Source organism: Eptesicus fuscus, chromosome 24 (assembly GCF_027574615.1).
Source record: "Eptesicus fuscus isolate TK198812 chromosome 24, DD_ASM_mEF_20220401, whole genome shotgun sequence".
NCBI lineage: Eukaryota > Metazoa > Chordata > Mammalia > Chiroptera > Vespertilionidae > Eptesicus > Eptesicus fuscus.
Genome location: NC_072496.1, coordinates 1,581,282 through 1,607,819, shown reverse-complemented (window position 1 = coordinate 1,607,819; position 26,538 = coordinate 1,581,282). Strand labels below are relative to the sequence as shown.

The following is a 26,538-nucleotide window of genomic DNA, read 5'->3' as shown; positions in this document are numbered from 1 at the left end:
TGATTGCCCGGCCGGCATGGCTCAGGGGTTGAGCATCGACCTAGGAACCAGGAGGTCAGGGGTCAATTCCGGTCAAGGGCACAGGCCCGGGTTGCGGGCTCGATCCCCAGGGTGGGGCGTGCAGGAGGTAGCCGGTCCATGATTCTCTCTCATCACTGATGTTTCTTTCTCTCCCTCTCTCCCTCTCCCTTCCTCTCTGAAATCAATACAAACGATAAAAATGTCATTATTCATTCGGGATTAATTGAGACACGGCCGTTCAGACTGCATGCTCACAATCCCAAGAGTCTTTCCCACGTGGCTTCGGGTTTATATTTTATTCTCATTCTTCCCACAGCTCCAGGCAAGCCTTCAAATGTTACCTGTACAGCTGCCAGTGCAACAGAGGGAAAGGCTACCTGGGACTCTCCTCAATCTATTTTTCATAATTTTAGTCTTTGTTACTATCGCCTGAATTCAGGTAATTCGTGTAGAATTTAATTCCGTGTCGGGGGCGGGCGGGGAAGACATCAGCCGTTGGAGAGCGCCAGGAGTGGGTGGAGGGAGTGGACGGACCCCAGGGAGCATGTTCTAGAACGGCGTGTCGGCTCGGCGTGGAGGAGACCTGGTCACTCGTGACCGGATGGACTGGCACCTAACCATCCACACAAGAGCTGATATCAGGGGTCCACGCGTTAGGAGAAAAGGCTCGCTTAGGAATACCGCCCTTCCGAAACATCACAAGTCAAGGCGTCCCTGATGTGCCCGGAAACAAGGCCCTCTTCGCCGTGAACTTCTAAAACCGCCTCTGGCCGAATTCCGTCGCTGAAGCCGTGAGCTGCGAACACTTGAGTTTGTCTACGACGACGACGACGGCATCTGTTCAGGACAATTGCTGGTCACTGTATGTCCTTCTGAACAGCAGGGATGTGTTTTTATTTTAAAATACGTTTTATCGATTTTTTTACAGAGAGGAAGGGAGAGGGATAGAGAGTTAGAAACATCCATGAGAGAGAAACATCCATCCGCTGCCTCCTGCACGCCCCCTGCTGGGGATGTGCCCGCAACCAAGGTCCATGCCCTTGACCGGAATCAAACCTGGGACCTTCCAGTCTGCAGGCCGACGCTCTATCCACTGAGCCAAACCGGCCAGGGCGGGATGTACTGATTTCTCAGTCCCTCCGTTGGCAGTTGGCTAGAAATCACTGCGTGTAGACACCAGATGAAACACGTGGTCACCTTGACGTGTCGTGACTTGAAAGTTTCCATTTTTTTCCCTTAGGTTCCCAAAATTGCATCGACCTGAGTAAAAATGTGAAGGAACATTATTTGTCCAATTTGGACCCTTATACAAATTATGAAGTGTCAGTACAGGCCTATGTCGTTGGAAAAATACGACGTGATGGAGAGGCTCGGACCTGTGAATTTCGGACAGCCTCAGCAGGTAAATTACATGTTTTAACGCTTTCTCTTTTTCCTGTGAAAGGCACGGAGCGGAGGATGCGCGTCTTAGTGCACGGTACCGCTACCCTTCGGCTTCCTTTGGCAAGTAGATGGATGGGCCCATTTCTTTCTTTTTTTAAAAAAAATAAAAATAAAAATATATTTTTATTGATTTCAGAGAGGAAGGGAGAGGGAGAGAGAGAGAAACATCCCTGATGAGAGCGAATCATGGATCGGCTGCCTCCTGCACGCCCCACACTGGGGATCAAGCCCGCAACCCGGGCCTGTGCCCTGAGCTGGAATCGAACCCAGGACCCTTCAGTCTGCAGGCCGACGCTCTATCCACTGAGCCACACCAGCGAGGGCTGGGCCCATTTCTTTACATCTCGGGTGCACCATCATTTAAAGCACAATAATTTAAAATCTCTCTCTGTGTTCTTCAGATAGAATCATAAGAATGATAAAAAAAAAAAAAAATAACAACAAGCCAACATACAAAACACAACACGAAGCAGGCGGGAGGGCTTATCACGGGTACAACGTGTAAGCCGTCAGGCCGTCAGGGGTCCCGCCAGCTTCGGTTAAAACCCGTTGTCTGTGGTTTTCTCCATCAACCGGACACGTGAGCGCCTCCGGCCGGGGTAACGTCCGCTCGCAAAGCATTCACCCGCTCCTCCGGCTGGCAGCTCCTCCGAGTGTTTTGTCCGCGTTTTCCCGTCCGTGCGTCCCCCCGTCCACTGTCCACTCGGGGTTTCCGTCCCGTGGCCTCTGGCTCTCGCCACCTGTCCCACGTCTCCACGTCCCCGGGGCCAGAGCTGGGCCCGCCCGAGGGGAACCGGAGGTCCGTTGGGTCCTGGCACCACGGACACCAGGCCCAAGGCGACCCCCGCAGCCCAGAGGCCCCCCCGGCGCCGGCCCGGGAAGGGGACTGCCCTGGGCTGGGTGGCCGGCGTGGGCTCGGCGGCTTTGAGCTGGTGCTGCACAGAGTCCGGGGCCTCGGCTTCACGCGTCCGTCCAGGCCCTGCGTTCTGTGACGTCACAGGAAACGAGGACCAGGAGCAGCTGCTTCTGAGGGTCCAGCCTGGGGGAGCCCCAGGGCAACAGCAGCTCATCCAGGAAGGAGGACGGGGACTGGATGCCGGCCTTCGGTTTCCCAGCATCCTCCTCTCCTCTCCCTGCCTTCTTCTCCTTTCCTCTCCCCTTCCATCCCTTCCTCTCCCCTCCTCCCTCTCTCCCTTCCTCTCCTCTCCTCCCTCCTCTCCTTTCCTCTCCCCTTCCATCCCTTCCTCTCCCCTCCCCTCCCCTCTCCTTCCTCCCCTTCCTCTCCTCTGCTCTCCTCTCCTCTCCCCTCCTCTCTTCTCCTCTCCCCTGCCCTGCCTTCCCCTCCTCTCCCCTCCTCTCCTCTCCTCTCCTCTCCCCTTCCATCCCTTCCTCTCCTCTCCTCTCCCCTCCCCTTTCCTCCCCTCCTCTCCTCTCCCCTTCCTCCTCTCCTCTCCCCTCCCCTCCCCTCCCCTCCTCTCCCCTGCCCTGCCTTCCCCTCCTCTCCCCTCCTCTCTTCTCCTCTCCTCTCCCCCCCTCTCTCCCCTCCTCCTCCCTTCCTCCTCCCCTCCCCTCCCTTCCTCCTCCCCTCCCCTCCCCTCTGTTGTCCTCTCCCCTCCCCTTCCTCCTCTCCTCTCCCCTTCTATCCTCTCCCTTCCTCCTCCCCTCCCCTCCCCTCTGTTGTCCTCCCCTCCCCTCCTCTCCCCTCCCCTCCCCTTCCTCCTCTCCTCTCCCCTTCTATCCTCTCCCCTCCCTTCCTCCTCCCCTCCCCTCCCCTCCCCTGTCCTCTTCTCCATCCTGTCCCCACGGAGGGCATACACGCTCGAGGCTTCCAGCACAACCTAGCACGTGCTCGCGCTCCCCGAATGAAGGTGGCTCGTTTTCAGACGTGTTGTTACCGTTGTTTTCACGGGAGGACTGTGCTCGCTTTCCCACCCACACCCCCAAACGGACACCCAGAGCCGCGTCTGCCGCCCGCCCGCGCGTCGAGAGTCAGGTAACGAGGACGGGCGTGGACCCGCGAGGAACCGATCTCTCCTCCTTTCCGCAGCCCCCAGCCAGGTCCGGAACCTCGTGGTGGAGGCCAAGTCCGACAACACCATGCAGGTGACCTGTGACCCGCCCGAGCGCTTCAACGGCCCCAGCACACATCTGTACATACTGGAGGTCCTAACGGGGGGCATTGCGGTGAAGAGGGACTCGCAGAAGACGTGCCGGTTCCTGGTGAAGGAGCTGCACTACTCCACACAGTACACCTTTGAGGTGAGCCCGTCCCCCCCGTCCCTCCCGTCCCCCGAGCTCCGGCCGTCCTCGCGATGGCTCTGTGGAGCTCACCGGGCCTCTGGGGTCTGACTCCATCGCACTCCAACCTTTCCACCCCTGGTGCGAACAACAGTGGGTTCAAGCAAGGATTCTGTCAGAATATGTTTGAGCCTCAATAGGATATCAGTATATTCCCTTTATCTGACTGATCTATTCTATATCATCATTATGTGCTTTTTATTTTTTTAATTTATACACACACACACACACACTGAGTGGCCACATTATTATGATCTCTGAACGCATAATAATCTGGCCATTCAGTGTCTATCCTATATAATAAAAGGCTAATATGCAAATTGTCCCCTCGACCAGGAGTTCGACCAGCAGGCAGGCCGGCCAACCACCCATGTCCCCTCCCCCTGGCCAGGCTGGCCGGACCCCACCCATGCACGAATTCATGCACCAGGCCTCTAAGATATATATATATACATACATACACACACACACACACACACACACACACTCTGCGTGGCCAGATTATCATGCATTCAGAGATCATAATAATCTGGCCACTCAGTGCATATGTGTGTATGTGTAGGTGTGTGTGTGTGTGTGTGTATATATATTTCAGAAAGGAATGGAGAGGGAGAGATAGAAACATCAACGATGAGAGAGAATATACATCGGCTGCCTCCTGCTGGGGATCGAGCCTGCAATCCAGGCATGTGCTCTTGACTGGAATTGAACCCAGGACCCTTCCGTCCGCAGGCCGACGCTCTATCCACTGAGCCAAATCAGCCAGGGCGTTATGTGATTTTTATGTTTCACTCTTGTTAACACGACATGGAAGGTATTTCCATCTTAAGTAAAACGCCAAGACATTAGCCTCTTATTAGGGAATTTAACTCTAATTTATGAATATGCTGATGTGCTTGCTAGATTTTATGCCTTCGGTTTCTTGACTCTTGTGCATTATAACTTGCATTATTGCTTAAATGGGCTCAGATTTCTTTATATCTTTTTCACTGTTAAATATATCCTTCTCAACAATATTTGATAAAATATTGACATAACCTTATAGTTTCAACTTTAAATTCAAGATAACCAGTATATTCTTAATAAAAATTTTTAAAAAAATCATTGTATAAGAAATAATGTATATGTTACATTATGACATATAAAGTTTACATGAGAACACTATTCTCTCTTTTATCCTGGAAATTCAGGTCTACTACCACAATGGGGACTATAGTGGGGATCCAAATAGAGCTTCTAAATCAACATCCTGTAAGTCATTATTTGGCTATTAATTATATTAATATTTTAAAATATATCAAACCTTACAATGCTTGAATAGTTTACATTCATATCATGTTTAACTATTAAACATTTCAATTACATTTTTCATAGTATTTTAAGTTGCCCCAAAAGACGAGCGTCATATTAAAATACAACCTCTTAAATGCAAATCAAGAAATTCCATGATGAAAGGATGGTTGATTTCATAAAATGATTCATAAAGGGATTAATCTGCATAGACTATTAAATGATGATTATATGTCAGATCCTTGTTTCCGTTAGCAGCAAAGTGTGTTTGTTTTGTGTATTTTAAACATATTTTTATTGATTTCAAAGAGGAAGGGAGAGAGAGAGAGAGAGAGAAACATCCATGAAGAGAGAGGATCATGGATCGGCTGCCTCCTGCACGCCCCCCACTGGGGATGGAGCCCGCAACCCGGGCCTGTGCCCTGACCAGGAATCGAACCGTGACCTCCTGGTTCCTAGGTCGATGCTCAACCCCTGAGCTGTGTTGGCCGGGCCCTTTTGCCTGTTTTTAAATTGAATTTCTTGTCTTATTATCATTGAATTGTCAGACCTGTTTAATGTTCTCGATAAAGTCTCTTGTTGGATAGATGCTTTTCAAATATTCCTAAAATGTTTGTATTGATTCCGAATACAAACATATCGGCAAAATCCGCGACCCCGGGAATACCGTGGACTTGGTCTCATTCTGAGTATGTTGTCATTATTTTATTATTTTTTGAACCTCAAACTAAGCGAGCGTATGGTGAAAGTGTAGTGCTTTGAAGGTGATTATTCAAAGGACCCGGCCAGCCCTATGCCCTCCGTAACCGCGCTCCGCGTGTCCTGGTTCGATTCTAGACAATTCCAAAGCACTGATCTCATTCCTGGTGTTTCTGATCGTTGTGACATCCATCGCCCTGATGGTCGTTCTCTATAAAATCTACGACCTGCACAAGAGGAGGTCCAGGTAAGAGCTGGCGTCAAAGTGAAAAAAACAAACAACACAAAACAAAACGAAAATAGCCAGAATGAGGAAGGCACACACCGGGGAGGCCGGCTGGGGGCCAGGGACGCGACCCGTGACGAGATGGCATGAAGCCCGGCTCCAAGGTGGTTTGCGTGGTCCTACTGGTTTATATCGGCCACCGACATCTCCCACGATGATGATGGCGTGGATCTTGCTCCATAATGACCAATGAAAAGCGTATTCATCTCCGAACCAAGTGGGCCAGAGGGTCGTAGGCGTGGCCAGGACCAAAGGAAGGGGGGCGCTGGGAAGGTGTATGCGTGCCTTTGGCCAGGGACAACGGCATTTTATGAAAAACCAGAGTTTTACACTAAAATAAATCCGTCTCTTGTCTGAGTGGAGCAGGCAGCCCTTCGTTGGTATTTTTTCCTTCCTCCTTTTTCCTTTGCTCCCCTCCTCTCCTCCTTCATCGTCTCTTCCTCCCCATCCCCCACCCCCCCACCCCCCGTTCTTCTTTCTTCCCTCCCGGTCCACTTCCCCGCCCCTCTTTCCTCTCCCCCACTTTTTTTTTATCCTTTCTGCTTCCATTCCCTCCTTCCTTCGACACATTTATTAAATACTAGAGGCCCGGTGCACAAAATTTGTGCATGGGGGGGGTGTCCCTCAGCCCAGCCTGCACCCTCTCCAATCTGGGACCCCTCGAGGGATGTCTGACCGCCCGTTTAGGCCCGATCCCACCAGTAGGATCGGGCCTAAACGGGCCGTCGGAAATTCCTCTCACAATCCAGGACTGCTGGCTCCCAACTGCTCGCCTGCCTGCCTTCCTGATTTTCCCTAACCGCTTCTGCCTGCCAGCCTGATCACCCCCTAACCACTCCGCTGCCAGCCTGATTGATGCCTAACTGCCCTCCCCTGCCAGCCTGTTTGCCCCCAACTGCCCTTCCCTGCAGGCCTGGTCCCCCCTAACTTCCCTCCCCTGGAGGCCTGGGTCCCCCACAACTGCCCTTCCCTGCAGGCCTGGGTCTCCCCCAACTGCCCTTCCCTGCAGGCCCAGTCGCCCCCAACTGCCCTCCCCTGCTGGCCTGATCACCCACAACTGCCCTCCCTTTCAGGCCTAGTCCCTCCCAACTGCCCTCCCCTGCTGGCCATCTTGTGGCGGCCATCTTGTGTCCACATGGGGGGCAGCCATCTTTGACCACATGGGGGCGGCCATCTTGTGTGTTGGAGTGATGGTCAGTCTGCATGTCACTCTTTCATTAGATAGGATGAGTTGAGAGCCATCCTGATGCTGTGGTTCAGAATGGAAATGTACATTTCTTCTTTTTGCAGCAATTTGGATGAAGAACAGGAGCTGGTGGTCAGGGGTAAGTATGCTGCTTTTTTTAACTGATGAGTTACGCTCCCCGGACATTTGAATCCATTCTTTCTATATATTGATATATTATTTCAGAGAGGAAGGAAGTGGGAGAGAGAGATAGAAACATCCACGATGAGAGAGAATCACGGATCGGCTGCCTCCTGCACGCCCCACGCTGGGGATGGAGCCCGCAACCCGGGCCTGTGCCCTGACCGGGAATCGAACCCGGGACCTCTATAGTTTCGATGCTCAATCACTGAGCCACGTCGGCCGGGCTGAGTCCATTCATTTTCAATAAGAAAAAACAACACTCTTTATCTAACCTGGACCTCCTCTGTAGAGGCGATGACAATGCTTGCATTTGCTGACTTAACCAGCAAGGATTAACACCCTAAGATGTAAGCGTAGCGATGTGTGTGGCCCTCTGAGAGAGAGGCCTGACCCTGGCCGGTCCTGACTCTGCCATCTGCTTAAAGATGACGAGAAACAGCCGAAACCGGTGTGGCTCAGTGGACAGGGCGTCGGCCTGCGGACTGAAGGGTCCCGGGTTCGATTCCGGTCAAGGGCACGTACCTTGGTGGCAGGCACATCCCCAGTAGGGGGGGCGTGCAGGAGGCAGCCGATCGATGCTTCTCTCCCATCGATGTTTCTAACTCTCTATCCCTCTCCCTTCCTCTCTGTAAAAAAAATCAATAAAATATATATATATTTTAAAAAAAAAAAATAAATAAAGATGACGAGAAACAGCTGATGACCGTGGAGCCCATCCACGCGGACGTTTTGCTGGAGACGTACAAGAGGAAGATCGCGGACGAGGGGAGACTCTTTCTGGCCGAATTCCAGGTGAGGAAAGGGCGCCCGGTCCAGGCCGCCTCGTGGCCACAGAGACGGGTCGCCGGCGACGGGGAGACCGCCCTGGTTGAACCCGCCGTGACCGCGGGGATCCCTGTCTCTTTCAGAGCATCCCCCGCGTCTTCAGCAAGTTCCCCATCAAGGAGGCTCGCAAGTCCTTCAACCAGAACAAGAACCGCTACGTGGACATCCTGCCCTGTACGCGGCGGCCGAGGGCGGGCTTTCTAGACGGGGCGGGTTCCTGGGTTCTTCAGTATTTTTTAAAAAATATATTTTTACCGATTTCAGAGAGGGAGAGAGAGAGAGGGAGAGAGAGGGAGGCATCCATGAGGAGAGAATCATGGACCGGCTGCCTCCTGCACGCCCCCTCCTGGGGAAGGAGCATGAAACCCGGGCCTGTGCCCTGACCGGGAACCGAACCCGGGACTCCTTCAGTCCGCAGGCCGGCGCTCCATCCGGCTTGGGCGGTTCTTCCCCGCTGACTCCTGTTTCTGTTCTTGGGACAGATGACTACAACCGTGTGGAGCTGTCGGAGATCAACGGGGACGCGGGGTCCAACTACATCAACGCCAGCTACATCGATGTGAGTACAAAGGCCCACGGCCAGCGTCACGGGGCGTCTTCCCCACTCTGTCCTCGGCCCTTTGCCTTCCGCTCCTTCTCGGCCATGGCAACATTTTAGAACGATTTCTTTTTCTTTTTTTTTAAAAAAAAATATTTTTTCATTGGTTTCAGAGAGAAGAAGGGAGAGGGAAAGAGAGAGAGAGAGAAACATCCATGATGAGAGAGAACCATTGATCAGCTGCCTCCTGCACGCCCTGGTGCCGCGAGGTTGGCTGGATATAAAACACAGAAACAGCCCAGTCCACATGGCTCAGGGGTTGAGCGTCGACCTGTGAACCAGGAGGTCACAGTTCCATTCCCAGTCAGGGCCCAGGCCCGGGTTGTGGGCACCATCCCCAGTGGGGGGCGTGCAGGAGGCAGCCGGTCAGTGCTTCTCTCTCATCATGGATATTTCTATCTCTCTCTCCCTCTCCCTGCCTCTCTGAAATCAATGAAAAATATATTTTAAAAAAAATACAGGAACGCCTACATCACCTTTATAAACTGCTGGGCCGTAGATGAGAGCAAAGTCTCGTTTGTTTTTAATTGTCTTGCGTGTAGAGCAAAGACACACGCAAGTCATGACTGTGGTCTGTAAATGCCACCTGACAGGGTGAGCACGGTCCACTGCCTGGTGAGTCACTAAAATCCTCGATAATTGGAAATGCCCAGCGAAATCCACAACCGAGGAACAGTGGCAAAGCACCATCCTCTTTCCCCACAACCGATCCCCCCCCCCCCCCACCCGATTCTGCACGTGAAGGAATGACCGGGCGTTCCGTTGACAACATGCCTTTGTGTGTGTGTGTGTGTGTTGCACAGGGTTACAAGGAGCCGAGGAAGTACATCGCTGCGCAAGGTAACCGCCCCCCCCCCCCGACCGTCCCGGGTTCCCTGCGAGGCACCGTTTTGGGGCGCGTTCAAGAAGGGGTGTCTGAGGTTGCGTGTGTCCCCCCTCCTAGGTCCCAGGGAGGAGACGGTGGACGATTTCTGGAGGATGATCTGGGAACAGAAAGCCACGGTCATTGTCATGGTCACCCGATGCGAAGAAGGAAACAGGGTGAGTTCCCGGATGACTCGGGGGGGCGGGGGGGCGGGGGGGGGGGTGGAGGCTGGAAAGAGAGAGGGATGGATCCCATTCCCGAAGGCCCCGGTCACGTGCTTGGCGACTAAGAGATGGTTCCCCATTTTAATCAGAGGAACACCGGGTCGGAATGCTTCCTCTACGTACAAAAATCAAACTGTACGTGTACGCCTAGATGCACACAGGTGCCTCTGTGGAAACAGGAGTTCAGTGTCAGTGCTTACCTGCCGGGCTTAACTGCGACGCCTCTTTCTTGTTCTAAGTATCGTTGTAAGTTCCAGGAGCCCGTTTCACACGTCCTTGTGAATACTTGAAACAAAAACGGAGCTTGGGCCCTGGCCGGTGTGGCTCAGTGGATAGAGCGCCGGCCTGTGGACTGAAGGGTCCCTGGTTCGATTCCATTCAAGGGCACGTGCCTGGGTTTTGGGCTTGATCCCCAGTAGGGGGCGTTGCAGGAGGCAGCCAATCAGTGATTCTCATCATTGATGTTTCTATCTCTCTCTCCCTCTCCATTCCTCTCTGAAATCAAATAAAAAAAGAAATATATATATATATATGAATGTTTATATATTGATATATAGTATCAATATAGTTTATATAATATATATACTGTATATATATATATAGATATATAGTATCAATATAGTTTATATAATATATATACTGTATATATATATATGAATGTTTATATATTGATATATAGTATCAATATAGTTTATATAATATATATACTGTATGTATATATATATATACTATGTATATATATATACATATATATACAACCACACATATTGACATGTATATATATGTATATGAATGTTTAAAAATCATGAATACTTGACGTTTTGAAAACCGGCGTTGTCCATGATCTCTTTAACCTGCAGAACAAGTGCGCGGAGTACTGGCCGTCGATGGAGGAGAGCGCCCGGGAGTACGGCGATGTCCTCGTGAAGGTCACGGACTACAAGACCTGCCCAGATTACATCATCCAGAAGTTCAGCATCACCAACGTGAGCGCGTTTTCCTGCGTCCCCTCTCTCCGCGTGCCACGTGTCCAAAAGTGCAATCCTGGAAGATTGAGAGTCGGCTTATCCCTAAAGCCCACTTGCAAAGCTGGGGGGGGAAAAAAAAACTGTCCTTCTAGTTGATGTTGGGAAGTTTGATTCTTTGAAAACCAAATAGGTTCTTAAAAACGGACGTTAGCCCGGCCGGCGTGGCTCCGGGGTTGAGCGTCGACCTAGGAACCGGGAGGTCACGGTTCGATTCCCTGTCAGGGCACGTGCCCGGGTTGCGGGCTCGATCCCCAATAGGGGGTGTGCAGGAGGCAGCCGATCCATGTTTCTCTCTCTTCATGGATGTTTCTACCTCTCTCTCTCCCTCTCCCTTCCTCTCTGAAATCATTAAAAATATATTTTTAAAAAAAAAAGAAAAGAAAGACCATGCAACCGTGGCCGAAAGAAGCGTGCATGTGGGGGGACGGGGGGAGTAATTGTTACAGGTGCCCCCACCCCTTCCATTTATTGACTTTGCCTTGGAAAAATAAAATCGGCTCACAGCACATGTGCTCTCCTGAGCAGAAAAAAGAGAAGATCGCCGGGAGGGAGGTGACACACGTCCAGTTCACCAGCTGGCCGGACCACGGGGTGCCCGAGGACCCCCACCTGCTCCTCAAACTGCGCAGGAGGGTCAACGCCTTCAGCAACTTCTTCAGCGGCCCCATCCTGGTGCACTGCAGGTGAGGGGCCTCCCCGGGGCCCCCGGGGCTGGCCGGGCATCTACCCTCGGGCCGCGGCCACACCGGGGACCCCCTGGGTGCGTACACTCACCCGCCTCTCTCTGCTTCACCCCCGTCGGCCTTGGCTCCCCTTGCCCTGCCGGGACCGCGCCTCCCCTGCCGTGTCTCTGTGGCCAGCGCTGGCGTCGGGCGCACGGGCACCTACATCGGCATCGACGCCATGCTGGAGGGCCTGGAGGCGGAGAACCGGGTGGACGTGTACGGCTACGTGGTCAAGCTGCGGCGGCAGCGGTGCCTGATGGTCCAGGTGGAGGTACGGCCTCCCCTCCCCTCCCCTCCCCTCGCCGTTCTCTCCTTCGCTTCCCGACCTCGATCTTTAGGGGATGGGACTGGTGATCGACCTCGATCTTTAGGGGATGGGACTGGTGATCGACCTTGATCTTTAGGGGATGGGACTGGTGATCGACCTTGATCTTTAAGGGATGGGACTGGTGATCGACCTCGATCTTTAGGGGATGGGACTGGTGATCGACCTTGATCTTTAGGGGATGGGACTGGTGATCGACCTCGATCTTTAGGGGATGGGACTGGTGATCGTTAAAGAGATCCAAATTCTGCCCGGCCGGCGTGGCTCAGGGGTTGAGCATCAACCTAGGAGCCAGGAGGTTGAGGTTCGATTCCCCATCAGGGCACGTGCCCGGGTTTGCAGGCTCGATCCCCAGGGTGGGGCGTGCAGGAGGCGGCCGGTCCATGATTCTCTCTCGTCGTGGATGTTTCTATCTCTGTCTCCCTCTCCCTTCCTCTCTGAAATCAAATTTTAAAAAAATAAAAAGAAAAAGAAACACGTGCAAGGATGTTGGCTGCATCCTGCAGCGTTAGGGTGGCAAAGCCACGGACACACCCTCCAGGCACATCCGTTGAGGAGCGGGCCAGCGGCGTGAGGACACGGGGACCCTGCGGGAGGGAGTCCTCTCGGTCCACGTCTCTCCCCGGGGCTGATGCTCACGTGGGGACAGCGAGCGAAGAAAGGCGCCGAATGAAACGTGCAGGCGTCCTTGTTAAGAAAACACACGGACATGGGCAGAGCTTCTAGAAACACGGATATCCGTGTCGATGGGTAAAAACAGAGTGTGAACCAGGAAAGAAATTATTTTATGTGGACAAATGAAGAGAGTGGAAGGATACAGCCAACCCCAGGGGACCCGAGGTGGGCAAAGGAGGCTTGACCTTGATCAGAGATGTGTCTCATTTTTTAAAACAGGGCATTCAAATATGATGAAAGCTTTGGAGTTGTTCAATCTGGGGTGGACATCTTGAGTTTTTTGTTTTTTGGTTTTTTTTTTTTAAAGTAAATTTCTCTGTTTTAAAATGTTCTGGCAAGCTCTTCTAAAAATGTGTTCTATGGAATATCAACTTTCCATTTTTTCTCCCAGATATGTAAAATTTACTAGAGTGTTATATATGGAGTGGCCAGATTATTATGATCTCTGGACGCATAATAATCTGGCCACTCCATTTATTTATATATATGAGACCCGGTGGGGTCCAGCCAGCCTGGCCAGGGGAAGGGGACATGGGCGGTTGGCCAGCCTGCCTGCTGGTTGAACTCCTGGTCAAGGGGACAATTTGCATATTAGCCTTTTATTCTATAGGATAGACACTGAGTGGCCAGATCTTTATGCGTTCAGAGATCATCATAATCTGGCCACTCAGTGTATATTGGTAATTTGACTTACTAACCCAGTCATAGACACGGAAGGAAATGACAGATAAATATGTGGGTTTCTTTTTATTTTTTTATTTTTAGGAGGAAGATAAAAGCTAGGCACTACACAATAGATGCCTCATCTCTTTAGCTAGCAATGTTTTTTTTTCTGGGGGAAAAAAATGTCTGAGATGAAACTTGCTCATATTCCCAAGAACGATGAGAACCAACTTCCAGAATATGTAAATGTTAGAGATCACCGTTTCCTTTTCCATGCATCGCCCTCCCGTGAGCCAAACTATAGGAAAATGTGACCTATTTCCATGGGATCGATAAGACCGTAGATTCGCTTGCTCCGTTCGTGATCTGCGTTCTTCCGTGACACCGTAGGCGCAGTACATCCTGATCCACCAGGCCTTGGTGGAGTACAACCAGTTTGGGGAGACGGAGGTGAGCCTGTCCGAATTCCACCCGTACCTGTCCAACATGAAGAAGAGGGACCCGCCCAGCGAGCCGTCCCCACTGGAGGCTGAATTCCAGGTACAGAAAGTGGTAACGGTGATGATGATGATGGTGATGATGGTGATGATGATGATGGTGATGATGATGATGATGATGGTGATGGTGATGATGATGGTGATGATGGTGATGATGATGATGATGATGATGATGATGACGATGATGATGATGATTATGATGATTGATGATGATGATGATGATGATTGTGATGATGATGATGATGGTGATGATGATGATGGTGATGATGATGATGATGATGGTGATGATGATGATGATGATGATGATGATGATGATGATGATGATGATGATGATGATGGTGATGATGATGATGATGATGGTGATGATGATTGATGATGATGATGATTGATGATGAGGATGATGATGATTATGATGATTGATGATGATGATTATGATGATGGTGATGATGATGATGATGGTGATGATGATGATGGTGATGATTGATGATGATGATGGTGATGATGATGATGATGATTGATGATGATGATGATGATTGATGATGATGATGATGGTGGTGATGATGATGATGAAGTTGATGATGATGATTGATGATGATGATGATGATGATGATGATGATGATGATGATGATGATGGTGATGATGATGATGATGATGATTATGATGATTGATGATGATGATGATGATGATGGTGATGATGATGATGATGGTGATGATGATGATGGTGATGATGATGATGATGATGGTGATGATGATGATGATGATTGATGATGATGATGATGATGGTGGTGATGATGATGGTGGTGATGATGATGATGAAGTTGATGATGATGATTGATGATGATGATGATTGATGATGATGATGATGATGATGATGATGATGAGTTGATGATGATGATGATGATGATGATGATGATGGATGATGATGATGATGATGCGTACAGATGACCTCCATGGGGTGCTGCCTCCCATGCTGTGGGAACCACCCAGCCATTGCGTAGACGCGCTCAAACGTAGAAATCGGATTCACCATTCCTCACTCAGCGGGTCTACAGTAAAGGCTAAACGTAGCTGTGGAATCCTCACTCGTTTGGCTCCGTGGATAGAGCATCGGCCTGCGGACTGAAGGGTCCTGGGTTCCATTCTGGTCGAGGGCACGTTGACTGGGTTGCGTGCGGGCTCGATCCCCCGTAGGAGGCGTGCAGGAGACAGCCGATCCGTGGTTCTCTCTCATCATGGATGCCTCTCTCCCTCCCTCCCTCTCCCTTCCAGTTTACCACCCCTTCCTGTAAACCACCAAACGGGTCCATTCAGAGAGTGTCACAGACCAGGACCATGCTTTCCCGTCAGATGCAGAATTGGGGGGGGGGAGGTTGAGATGGGGGTAGAGGGGCAGCCCGCCAGGTAACACAATCCCAGCCCGACCTGCCCTCCAGGGAGGAGGTAGTTTTCCTCTCAGGTGTCTTCCTTATCGATTTCTTGCTCTTTTACCTGACAAATCACACCCCCTCCCCCCTGCCATCAACACACTCTAACGGGAGGAGACAGGAAGTAGCAGCGATGGCAGGAAGATCGCAGTTGGGGTTTTTGAAGGAGAAATAAAAATAAACATAAAAATAAAAGGGTGAAGGGAATGCTAGAAGAGGCTTAGGATTAGGATGGATGGGAGTTTGCTAGTGGCAGACCATGGCCACCAGAGGGCAGACTCGAGCATTGATTGATTGATGGCCACTTCCAGGCAATGATGGCAGGATGCAGAGAGAGAGAGAGAGAGAGGAGATCCAGTTTTTGTTGCTGTCTGGTGAGAACCGACAGTGGACTGAATTGAATAGAAGGAGAGACAAGGAAGAGGGTGTGAGAGGCACCCAGAGAGCGTAGGTCTTGCTGATGATCAGCTACTGGGAGTGAGAGGGACAGCGTCCCGGGAAGGAAGAAACGAATGAAGCATCAACCGTTCTCACCCTGAGCCCGTCTCCTGAGCGGGCTCTCCCCGGAGAGGACATTTCTGATCGATGATAGCCACGCACCCTCGCTCTTTGCCGCGGGGACAGCCGGCACCTGCGGGGCCTGTGGCTGGTGCCAGAGCAGACCTGCCACCCACGGAGGAAGCGCCCCGTGTGACAGAGCCGTGTGCGTCTGTGCACGCTCCCCGGTCACAGGCTCTGAGCGCCGGGCAGTCACCGCAGCCGCAGCGGCCAACGGGAACCGGGAGGGAGGGAAGGCGGGCGGGCGTCAGAGTCGGACGGAAGGCTGGTGCCGGGGCCTCTGGTGCCGCCGCTGGGCCCACCGGTTCTGTCTGGTTTCCCGCAGAGACTGCCTTCGTACCGGAGCTGGAGGACACAGCACACGGGCAACCGAGAGGAAAACAAGAGCAAGAACAGGACTTCCTCCGTCATCCCGTGTAGGTGGCTCCTGCTGCCGTGCTCGTTGTGTGGGAGGCCCGTAAGCTCTTGGGTTTGATTCGTGGAAGACACACACACACACACACACACACACACACACACACACACACATACTCACACATACACACACTCGCACACATGCACACATGCACACACAGACATACACACAAACACACATGCATACACACGCACATACAGATACACGCGCGCGCACACACACACACACGTGACCTTAAGGCGAGTTTTGAACATTGGGTTGGGTTGGCAGTAGGGCCTGGCCAGCAGGCTGTTCACAACGAAGGTCTAGCGACCGCTTTGAGCCCCAGACGTTCGTGATGGACTTTGGGGGTCCACTGTGCCCACTTTCACTTCCCACCGGTGAGTTCAGAAGCGGGGTGTCAGGAAGGCGTCACCTCTCCAGCTGGAGGGGAGACAGAGGCCACGTTCTCCACCAGGCCTACCCCACCCCCCTTTCTCTCCGCTATTTACCCAGGGCCGTGGTCGGCAAACCGCGGCTCGCGAGCCACAGGCGGCTCTTTGGCCCCTTGAGTGTGGCTCTTCCACAAAATACCACGGCCTGGGCGAGTCTATGCTGAAGAAGTGGCGTTAGAAGAAGTTTAAGTTTAAAAAATGTGGCTCTCCAAAGAAATGTCCATCGTTGTGCTGTTGATATTTGGCTCTGTTGACTGATGAGTTTGCCGACCACTGACCCAGGGTAACGGCCCAAGAGCCACGATGACTTGCTTTTTCTCCCTCCTTGTCTCGGGGGGATGGAAAGTAGGTGGGAAGCGCCCTGTCACCTGCCAATCATTCGGTTTTGCAGATCAAAATACACCCCGTTTTCAAGACTTGAATTCCACCATGAAAGCGTAGTGCTAGGACCACATCTGGGAGGGCTATCCTTTTATTCAGTTGTGTATTCTCAAATAGTAAACCAGGGAACGTGTATACTTACACGCATAGCCCATGGTGTGGTGAGGGCCTGGGGTATGGGGTGGGGTGGCTAGGGGCTGAGCGGGGGGACAAAGGGGGGGGAATGGGGAGACATCTGTAATACTGTCAACAATAAAAAATACTTTTAAAAATTAACCTGGAGAAAATATAACCCCAGCTAAGAAGCTAAACAACCAAGTAAGTCAGATCAGTGCATGGCCGGCCTAGTTAATTTCTGGAAAATTCTTTATGAATGCCGTTGAAAATAATGAAATTGATGGGGTTGTAGTTCACCAGATCAGGTTTGATCGGGTTATTAAATTTATTTTTCATTGAGAAACTGAGGAATTAGAACTAAATTTTTTAATGAAATAATTATTTATTGGAGATACTGATTCCATTGACATGTTAATTATTTGTTGATAGAATAGAATTGAAAAAAATGGGTTTTTACCTAAGCCATGTATTTTATTATCGTGTATATGTATTTTTTTAATTTATATCAAGCAGAATGCTAATGTTCCATGGAAAACTCACGTCTATGTGTTAAGACTGAGTGATCACATGGGGAATTATGACATCTGTGTGTTGTTTCACCTTGAAACATGTCCCAGGGATGTTGCCTGGATCCTGTTGGGGGGCCTTCTTTTTCTCAGATTCCTGTTTTGTAATTTGCGAATCGGTAAGAACGGAGTTTCATGTCAGATCTCATTCCACGTCGATCAATACATTGACATCCGGCGATCTGCCACTTCTCAGCCGCTTTCTGATTCCGCGTGGCCGTCCAGCGGGGACGCGGCATTTTAAGGGGATACTGACCCCGCGCTTCTCGTGCACAGATGACTACAACAGAGTGCAGCTCAGGCACGAGCTGGACGTGAGCAAGGAGAGCGAGCACGAGTCGGACGAGTCCTCGGACGATGACAGCGACACAGAGGACCCGGGCAGATACATCAACGCCTCCTTCATCATGGTAGGCGCCCCGTCTCCAGCGCCCAGAGTCTGGCCCTTTAAACATACAATCTATGTTATTATGGCCATGCTTAAGTGATTTTATTTTATTTATTTATGTTTTAAATATACTTTTATTGATTCCAGAGAGGAAGAGAGAGGGAGAGAGAGAGAAACACCCATGATGAGAGAGAATCATGGATCATCTGTCTCCTGCACGCCCCCTACTGGGGATGGAGCCCGCAACCTGGGCGTGTGCCCTGGCTGGGAATTGAACCCTGACCTCCGGGGTCATAGGTCGATGGTCAAGCACTGAGCCACGACAGCAGGGCCTTAAGCGTTTTTACAAAAGAATGATGAGCTTAGCCACAGCGATTTGTTGATTGACATGAAACTTTCCATTTTTAACACTATGTTTTTAACTTACTGAAAGCCCTAAAGATATTGAAACCTTGCACGTCATCTTACTACATAAGGCAATGCTATTAGTTGCTACTTATGACAAACACAACTCTAATCGTATTCATTGGAAAAATAAAACGTGAGCAAATACAAGGGTTTGAAAATGGTTCTATTCACTCGGACCCTCACATTGGAAGCCAATCCAAATCCGCATATTTGCACAGTTAAAAACTTTCCATCAGATCCTCTGGATTACTCAATGCATCTGTGTCAAATACCTTTTCTTTTAAAAAAAAATATTTTATTGATTTTTGACAGAGAGGAAGGGAGAAGGATGGAGAGTTAGAAACATCGATGAGAGAGAAACATCCATCAGCTGCCTCCTGCACACTCCCCTACTGGGGATGTGCCCGCAACCAAGGTACATGCCCTTGACCGGAATCGAACCTGGGACCCTTGAGTCCGCAGGCCGACGCTCTATCCACTGAGCCACACCGGTTAGGGCTCAAATACCTTTTCAATAAACTGAAAATCCAAACAAGAAACCTTTCGTCATTCAGTAAAAGCTTTTTGCCTATCTACTAAGTCGGACTTAACTTCTTTCCCAAATTTTCCTAAAACCCATGCATAGACTATTAACTCAACAGCGAGCCACCTTACGACTGTGTAGACACCAATAAAGTAGAGACATCATGAAGATCCTGTGAAACGCTGGTGCGATTTCCCTTTACAATCACATTAACCCAGGGGTCGGCAAACTGCGGCTCGAGAGCCACATGCGGCTCTTTGGCCCCTTGAGTTTTTAGCCAAGGCCAGCTTAGGAGTCCCCTAATCGAGTTAATAACAATGTACCTACCTATATCGTTTACGTTAAAAAAATTTGGCTCTCCAGAGAAATTTCAATCGTTGTCCTGTTGATATTTGGCTCTGTGGACTCATGAGTTTGCCGACCACGGCATTAACTGTTTTAGGAAAAACAAAAACACAAACCACAAGGCGTTTTGGGAAAGGGATCACTTGTTAGTTTGGTAAGGAATGCTCTAACCCTGATTGCACCTTCGTAGGTAAGTATCATCTGTAGCTCAATAGGCCTTTTGCATGTAGAGATCACGCTATTTCATGGGCCTGAGAGTCTTCCTCCTTTTTAATGCAGCAACATGGATCTCGGTAGTACGTGGCTGTATTTTCCAAATGGCTATTTTCAGAATCCACTGCTCTTGTCCCACTTTTTTCTTGTTTTTTTTTAAAGAGTTACTGGAAACCTGAAGTGATGATTGCAGCGCAGGGACCCCTGAAGGAGACCATCGGGGACTTCTGGCAGATGGTCTTCCAGAGGAAGGTCAAGGTCATCGTCATGCTGACTGAGCTGAAGAACGGAGACCAGGTTTGCACGTGTACCTTTTACGAGAGGCCCGGTGCACGAATTCCTGCACGGGTGGGGGCCGATTGGGCGGGGACTAACATTGGCTCCGCCTCTGATCGGGGTGTGGGGGGGCCAATCAGGGGCGGGGCTGGCCAGGGGGTGGGGCCTCGGTGGATTGGCGGGCCAGGGCCCCCTTCCCCCCCCCCCCCATCGAACTCCCGGTCAAGGGGACAATTTGCATATTACCCTTTTATTATATAGGATAGGATTTTATTTTTTTAAAATATGTTATTGTTGATTTTAAAGAGAGAGAAGAAGGGAGGAAGAGAGAGAAACATCAATGATCAGAATCATGGATCGGCTGCCTCCTGCACGCCCCACACTGGGGATCGAGCCTGCAACCTGGGCATGTGCCCCGACCGGGAATCGAACCGTGACCTCCTGATTCACAGGTCAACACTCAACCACTGAGCCACACCGGCCGGGCTGTGGGATTTTTTAAAAGAGATATGTGTTTACATTTGCAGCAACCCCTTCCTTCGTCTAAATGGTTTCAGCTGGTCAGTGGCCCGGGCGTGCAGGCAGGGATGGCCGTCGTGTCCGCCGTTGGGGGACGGTAGTCGATGGAGAACCATCCGTAGAGAGGACCCACCTCTGTGATGCCCCTTCCGTCCGACCCCGTAGACAGATGCCCAGCCCGCGTCTGCTGAGCTGCCGAGGTTGCTGCTCATCAGATTCAGAGACGAAGCTCCAAAGACGTGGAGTCTCTCCTCCGGGGGCCGCGGGAGGGGCAGGGAGACCTGCCTTATGGCAAGGTCGTGACCCACAGCAGCTCAGGCCGTGCATTGGGAAGAGCCGATGACAAGGGCGTGGATGGGAGGAAGGAAGGTCAGCGTCCGATGGCGGAGACGGCAGGGCCGTGCCTGGGGGTCCTGGTCACCCCGGTTGTTCCCAGGTGCCATCGGCCCGCACAGGGAGACACCGCGCCCGGGTTGAATGCGTGCCCACCATCCTGAACCTAGGTGTTGGCGTTTTACAAGTTTTCAGCGTTCAGGTTCAGAACGCAATTAGTTATTTTCATCAAATGGAACGGGGGGGGGGGAAGGAATCGAGGAGAGAGAGAGAGAGACGGAGGGAGACAGGACGCTCGAGTAGAGGTTGTTGTTGAACCGAGTTCTTTCTCTCCCAGGAGGCCTGTGCTCAGTACTGGGGAGAAGGCAAGCAGACCTTCGGAGACCTGGACGTTCACACGAAAGAAACCAGCCCGTCTCCAGCCTACACCCTCCGTGTGTTCGAGCTGAGGCATTCCAAGGTAGATAAGGTATTTGTGGGGTGCAGACCTTTTTTTTTTTAATGTTTTTATTCATTTGAGAGAGATGAAAGGAGAGGGAGAGCGAGAGAGAAGCATCAACAATGAGAGAGAATCATGGATCGGCTGCCTCCTGCACGCCCCACACTGGGGTTTGAGTCCACACCCCCGGGCATGTGCCCTGACCAGGAATCCAACCGTGACCTCCTGGTTCATGGGTTGATGCTCAGCCTCTGAGCCACGCCGGCCGGGGTGGGAGGGTAAATCGTTGATGTAAACAACCGGGTGTGCAAATGGACACGGGTGACGCCCTGAGAGCAGAGCCACCATCATGTCCCGAGTTCAGAAGGGAAGGTTGACCTGGTAACACGGAGAGTACACCGTGCAGAGAGCCTGACGGGGCAATGACTCCGTGGGCTGCCCCCCCTCCCCCGCCCTAGAGCTCACGTGCCCTCCGCTTCCGGTTCTAGAGGAAAGAGCCCCGCACCGTGTACCAGTATCAGTACAGCAGCTGGGGCGCGGAGGAGCTCCCCGCGGCACCCAAGGACTTGGTCTCCATGGTCCGGGACCTCAAGCAGCAGCTGCCCCGGAGGAGAGCCGCAGAAGGGAGCAAGCACCACAGGAACGTGCCGGTCCTGGTTCACTGCAGGTGGGTGGTCCCGGTTCACTGCAGGTGGGTGGTCCTGGATGGTTCACTGCAGGTGGGTGGTCCTGGATGGTTCACTGCAGGTGGGTGGTCCTGGTTCACTGCAGGTGGGTGGTCCCGGTTCACTGCAGGTGGGTGGTCCCGGTTCACTGCAGGTGGGTGGTCCCGGCTCACTGCAGGTGGGTGGTCCCGGTTCACTGCAGGTGGGTGGTCCCGGCTCACTGCAGGTGGGTGGTCCTGGTTGTTCACTGCAGGTGGGTGGTCCCGGCTCACTGCAGGTGGGTGGTCCCGGCTCACTGTAGGTGGGTGGTCCCGGCTCACTGCAGGTGGGTGGTCCCGGTTCACTGCAGGTGGGTGGTCCTGGTTCACTGCAGGTGGGTGGTCCCGGTTCACTGCAGGTGGGTGGTCCTGGTTCACTGCAGGTGGGTGGTCCCGGTTCACTGCAGGTGGGTGGTACAGGTTCACTGCAGGTGGGTGGTCCCGGCTCACTGCAGGTGGGTGGTCCCGGTTCACTGCAGGTGGGTGGTCCTGGTTCACTGCAGGTGGGTGGTACAGGTTCACTGCAGGTGGGTGGTCCCGGTTCACTGCAGGTGGGTGGTCCCGGTTCTCTGCAGGTGGGTGGTCCTGGTTGTTCACTGCAGGTGGGTGGTCCCGGCTCACTGCAGGTGGGTGGTCCTGGTTCACTGCAGGTGGGTGGTCCTGGTTGTTCACTGCAGGTGGGTGGTCCCGGCTCACTGCAGGTGGGTGGTCCTGGTTCACTGCAGGTGGGTGGTCCCGGCTCACTGCAGGTGGGTGGTCCTGGTTCACTGCAGGTGGGTGGTCCCGGCTCACTGCAGGTGGGTGGTCCCGGCTCACTGCAGGTGGGTGGTCCCGGTTCACTGCAGGTGGGTGGTCCCGGTTCACTGCAGGTGGGTGGTCCTGGTTGTTCACTGCAGGTGGGTGGTCCCGGTTCACTGCAGGTGGGTGGTCCTGGTTGTTCACTGCAGGTGGGTGGTCCTGGTTGTTCACTGCAGGTGGGTGGTCCTGGTTGTTCACTGCAGGTGGGTGGTCCTGGTTGTTCACTGCAGGTGGGTGGTCCAGGAGAGGGGAGTTGGGGGTGACCAGGCCTGCAGGGGAGGGCAGTTGGGGGGGGACCAGGCCAGCAGGGAAGGGCAGTTTGGGGGGACCCAGGCCTGCAGGGGAGGGCAGTTGAGTGGGGAACAGGCCTGCAAGGGAGGGCAGTTGGGGGTACCCAGGCCTGCAGGGGAGGGCAGTTAGGGGGGACCTGGCTGGCAGGAGAGGGCAGTTGGGGGGACCAGGCCTGCAGGGGTGGGCATTTAGGGGGGGGATAACCAAGCCAGCAGGGGAGGGCAGTTGGGGAGGACCAGGCCTCCAGGGGAGCGGAGTTGGGGACGACCATGCCTGCAGGGGAGGGCAGTTGGGGGTACCCAGGCCTGCAGGGTTCAGCAGTTGGGGGGGGACCAGGCCTGCAGGGGAGGGCAGTTAGGAGTGACCAGGCCTGCTGGGGTGGGCAGTTAGGGGTGACCAGGCATGCAGGGGAAGGCAGTTAGGGGGGTCCACGCCTTCAGGGGAGGGGCGTTGGGGGCGACCATGCATGCAGGGGAGGGCAGTTGGGGGTACCCAGGCCTTCAGGGGAGGGCAGTTAGGGGTGACCAGTCCAACAGGGGAGGACAGTTGGTGGCAACCAGGGCTGCAGGGGAGGGCAGTTAGGGGTGACCAGGCTGGAAGGGGAGGGCCGTTGGGGGTGACCAGGCCTTCAGGGGAGGGCTTTTGGGGGTGACCAGGCTGGCAGGGGAGGGCAGTTAGGGACAATTGGGCCAACAGGGGAACAGTTAGGCATCGATCAGGCTGGTAGGGGAGTGGTTAGGGGGTGATCAGGCTGGCAGGCAGAAGTGGTTAGGGACAATCAGGCAGGCATGCAGGCGAGCAGTTGGGAGCCAGCAGTCCTGGATTGTGAGAGGGATGTCCGACTGCCCAGTGGGATTGGGCCTAAACGGGCAGTCAGGCATGCCTTGTGGGGTCCCAGATTGGAGATGGTGCAGGCTGGGCTGAGGGACACCCCCCCCTTCCCCCCCCCACCCTGTGCACGAATTTCATGCACCGGGCCTCCAGTGGGATATACAATCACTACAATCTTAATGCTGAGCAGCTTGGATTTGAAAACTATCAGTTGATTTTCTAATTTGACCCAAAGATTTTAATAATCAATAACACTTCGTTTTATTAGTTAGCTCTGGGGACCCTTAACTTTCCTCTGTGACAGATGCCTCGTCTCCACCTTAAAGAGCGCTATTGGAAGGAGGAGGCCTACGGTAAAATGTTTGCAGAAAAGTGTTACAATACGTGAGACATGGAAACCCACTAAAACGCTTTAAGAATTCCCCGGAAAGCCTCACTATGATTATTAGAATTGAATGTTCTAGAACTGAGCCCTTTTCGGCATGTATTCGAGTCTGCCGAGGTGAAATTTATCGGGGAAGCTCTTTTTAATGTTTATTCTGTTATCATGTTTTTCCCCATAAAACGTAGAGTTATTTTTTTTTTTTAATTCTTTCTCCTTTCTGTAGAGATGGGTCGCAGCAAACAGGGCTATTCTGTGCTCTGTTTAATCTCCTGGAAAGCGCCGAGACGGAAGATGTGGTCGACGTTTTCCAAGTGGTGAAATCTCTGCGCAAGGCCAGGCCAGGAATGGTCTCTACGTTTGTAAGTATCTCTCTCACCGTTGCTTTTGACGTGTTTTGTGTTCACCACCTCTTCCCCTAAGCCTCCTCTCCTCCCCTTCCTTCTTATTCACTTTGCTGTTCCTCTAGTTCATCTTCCATTTTTACATGATATTTCACAGTGAATTATTGGCGATATAATAAGACTAGAGGCCCTGTGCATGAAATCTGTGCACAGGTAGGGTCCCTAGGCCTGGCCAGCGATCAGGGCCGATCTCAGGTTCCCCTCCTCCCGGCCTCCCCGCCTCCTCCTTCCCTCACTGCCCATGCTCTGCCATCGCTGCTGGTTGCCCGCCATGTCCCACGCCGCCCCCTGGTGGCCAGCACATGTCATAGCAAGCAGTAGAACTCCCAGTCTCCCGGCTGAACTCTCGAGGGGGCAATTTGCATATTAGCCTTTTGTTATTTAAGATGCCTGATTAGAATTTGCCAGCCATTTGTGGTGGCTCTGCAGAAAGAATATTTATTGGAAGGGAGAGGCAGAGAGAGAGAAACATCCAGGATGAGAGAGAATCATGGATCGGCTGCCTTCTGCACGCCCCACACTGGGGATCGAGCCCACAACCTGGGCATGTGCCCTCACTGGGAATCGAACCAGTGACCATCTTATTCTTTTTAAATATATATTTTTATTGATTTCAGAGAGGAAGGGAGAGGGAGAGAGAGAAACATCCATGATGAGAGAGAATCATGGATCGGCTGCCTCTTGCACGCCCCCTCACTGGGGATCGAGCCCGTAACCTGGGCATGTGCCCTGACCGGGAATCGATCCTGGGACCTCTTGGTTCCTAGGTCGACGCTCCACCACTGAGCCACACCGGCCGGGCTGGGAACATTCTTGACCAAATTCTTTTCTTCTTTCCTCGACCAGGAGCAGTACCAGTTCCTGTATGACGTCATTGCCAGCACCTACCCGGCCCAGAACGGACAAGTGAAGAAGAACCCCAATCGAGAGGACAGCGTCGAGTTCGACAGCGAAGTGGACAAACCCAAGCCGGAGGCCAATTGTGTGAGCCCGGCCAGCGCCCCCGAGAAGGCCCGGGCAGAAAGCAGAGCGCAGCAGGACGACCCCAAGCCCAGCAGCAGCCCCGAGGGGCCAGACGGCGCGGCCAACGGCCCCGAGAGCCCGGCGCTGACCCAGAGCGCGTAGGGGAGGCGCCGAGGACGGGGCGGCGCCACACCTCCCTCCCGATGCCGCTTCTGTGTTCCTACAAGTGGGAGGACAACGCGGGCGTCCCGTGGATTCCCGGGGGGCCTCGGACCGATGTTGGGGGGAAGCTTCGGTCGTGCTGCCGTAGGCCGTATTTAAGACAGCTTTGTACAGTCCCCTGCTGGTGTGCACCTTCTATCTTTCAGCAAAAGTAACTTCTTTGTAGTCTCGGCGTGTGTGCTTGGGGGTGTGTCTGTGAGACAGAGAGAGAGGGGGTAGGTATTTCAAGTGCATCTATGGGCTCGTGAGAAACGGGTGGTTTTTTTTTGTTTTTTTTTTTTAAAGAAACAGTGTTTTTTACTGCAAGTGTTAGCTTAGAGCATCTATTTTCTTACATCATGCCTGGCGGGCCGGCTGGCAGAATCACATGTACGTTTCCACAGCGACCTGCAGGTGTCCTCGCCGTTCTATGCACACAGACCTTACAGTTCACTGCGTTTCTCTTCCAGGCGTAGGCATAGAAGTAAAAAGGGCATGTACTTTTTACTTCTATGCCTACACAGGAAAGCGAACGAAATTGACGGGCAGAAACCTTACACTCCATATGTTAGCAGTTTTCCTGCGGCCTCTCGGCCGGCTCATTTCACCCAATTTTAAGAATTTCAGGCAAAGGCTTCCTATCCTTCACACGGTTGTTTACATTTTCTGCAAGAAGGAGAAATCTCTGTATAATGTGGGACATTTGTTGCTGGTTTCTTTTGACCCCCCCCAAAATTATATGTCTGTTAGAATGGAACTTAGAAAATAAAATGAAAATAAACGCCTTTAAACAAA

General features: G+C 52.3%; 1 protein-coding gene across 1 annotated transcript in view; it reads left to right on the top strand.

The window, feature by feature from the left end:
* Positions 1–26,538, top strand: part of PTPRC (protein tyrosine phosphatase receptor type C) — a 33,423-nt gene extending 6,885 nt beyond the window's left edge. Inside the window, exons 5-26 of the mRNA XM_054713155.1 lie at positions 338–460; positions 1,262–1,423; positions 3,512–3,723; positions 4,953–5,013; positions 5,890–5,998; positions 7,328–7,362; positions 8,089–8,198; positions 8,315–8,405; positions 8,714–8,790; positions 9,633–9,669; positions 9,773–9,870; positions 10,779–10,904; positions 11,472–11,629; positions 11,807–11,942; positions 13,725–13,874; positions 16,139–16,229; positions 18,003–18,136; positions 19,766–19,900; positions 21,069–21,191; positions 21,659–21,837; positions 24,402–24,537; positions 25,426–26,538. Of these exons, the coding sequence (XP_054569130.1) occupies positions 338–460; positions 1,262–1,423; positions 3,512–3,723; positions 4,953–5,013; positions 5,890–5,998; positions 7,328–7,362; positions 8,089–8,198; positions 8,315–8,405; positions 8,714–8,790; positions 9,633–9,669; positions 9,773–9,870; positions 10,779–10,904; positions 11,472–11,629; positions 11,807–11,942; positions 13,725–13,874; positions 16,139–16,229; positions 18,003–18,136; positions 19,766–19,900; positions 21,069–21,191; positions 21,659–21,837; positions 24,402–24,537; positions 25,426–25,704 (2,762 nt within the window). The 3' untranslated portion in view covers positions 25,705–26,538. The remainder of the gene's footprint in view (positions 1–337; positions 461–1,261; positions 1,424–3,511; positions 3,724–4,952; positions 5,014–5,889; positions 5,999–7,327; positions 7,363–8,088; positions 8,199–8,314; positions 8,406–8,713; positions 8,791–9,632; positions 9,670–9,772; positions 9,871–10,778; positions 10,905–11,471; positions 11,630–11,806; positions 11,943–13,724; positions 13,875–16,138; positions 16,230–18,002; positions 18,137–19,765; positions 19,901–21,068; positions 21,192–21,658; positions 21,838–24,401; positions 24,538–25,425) is intronic.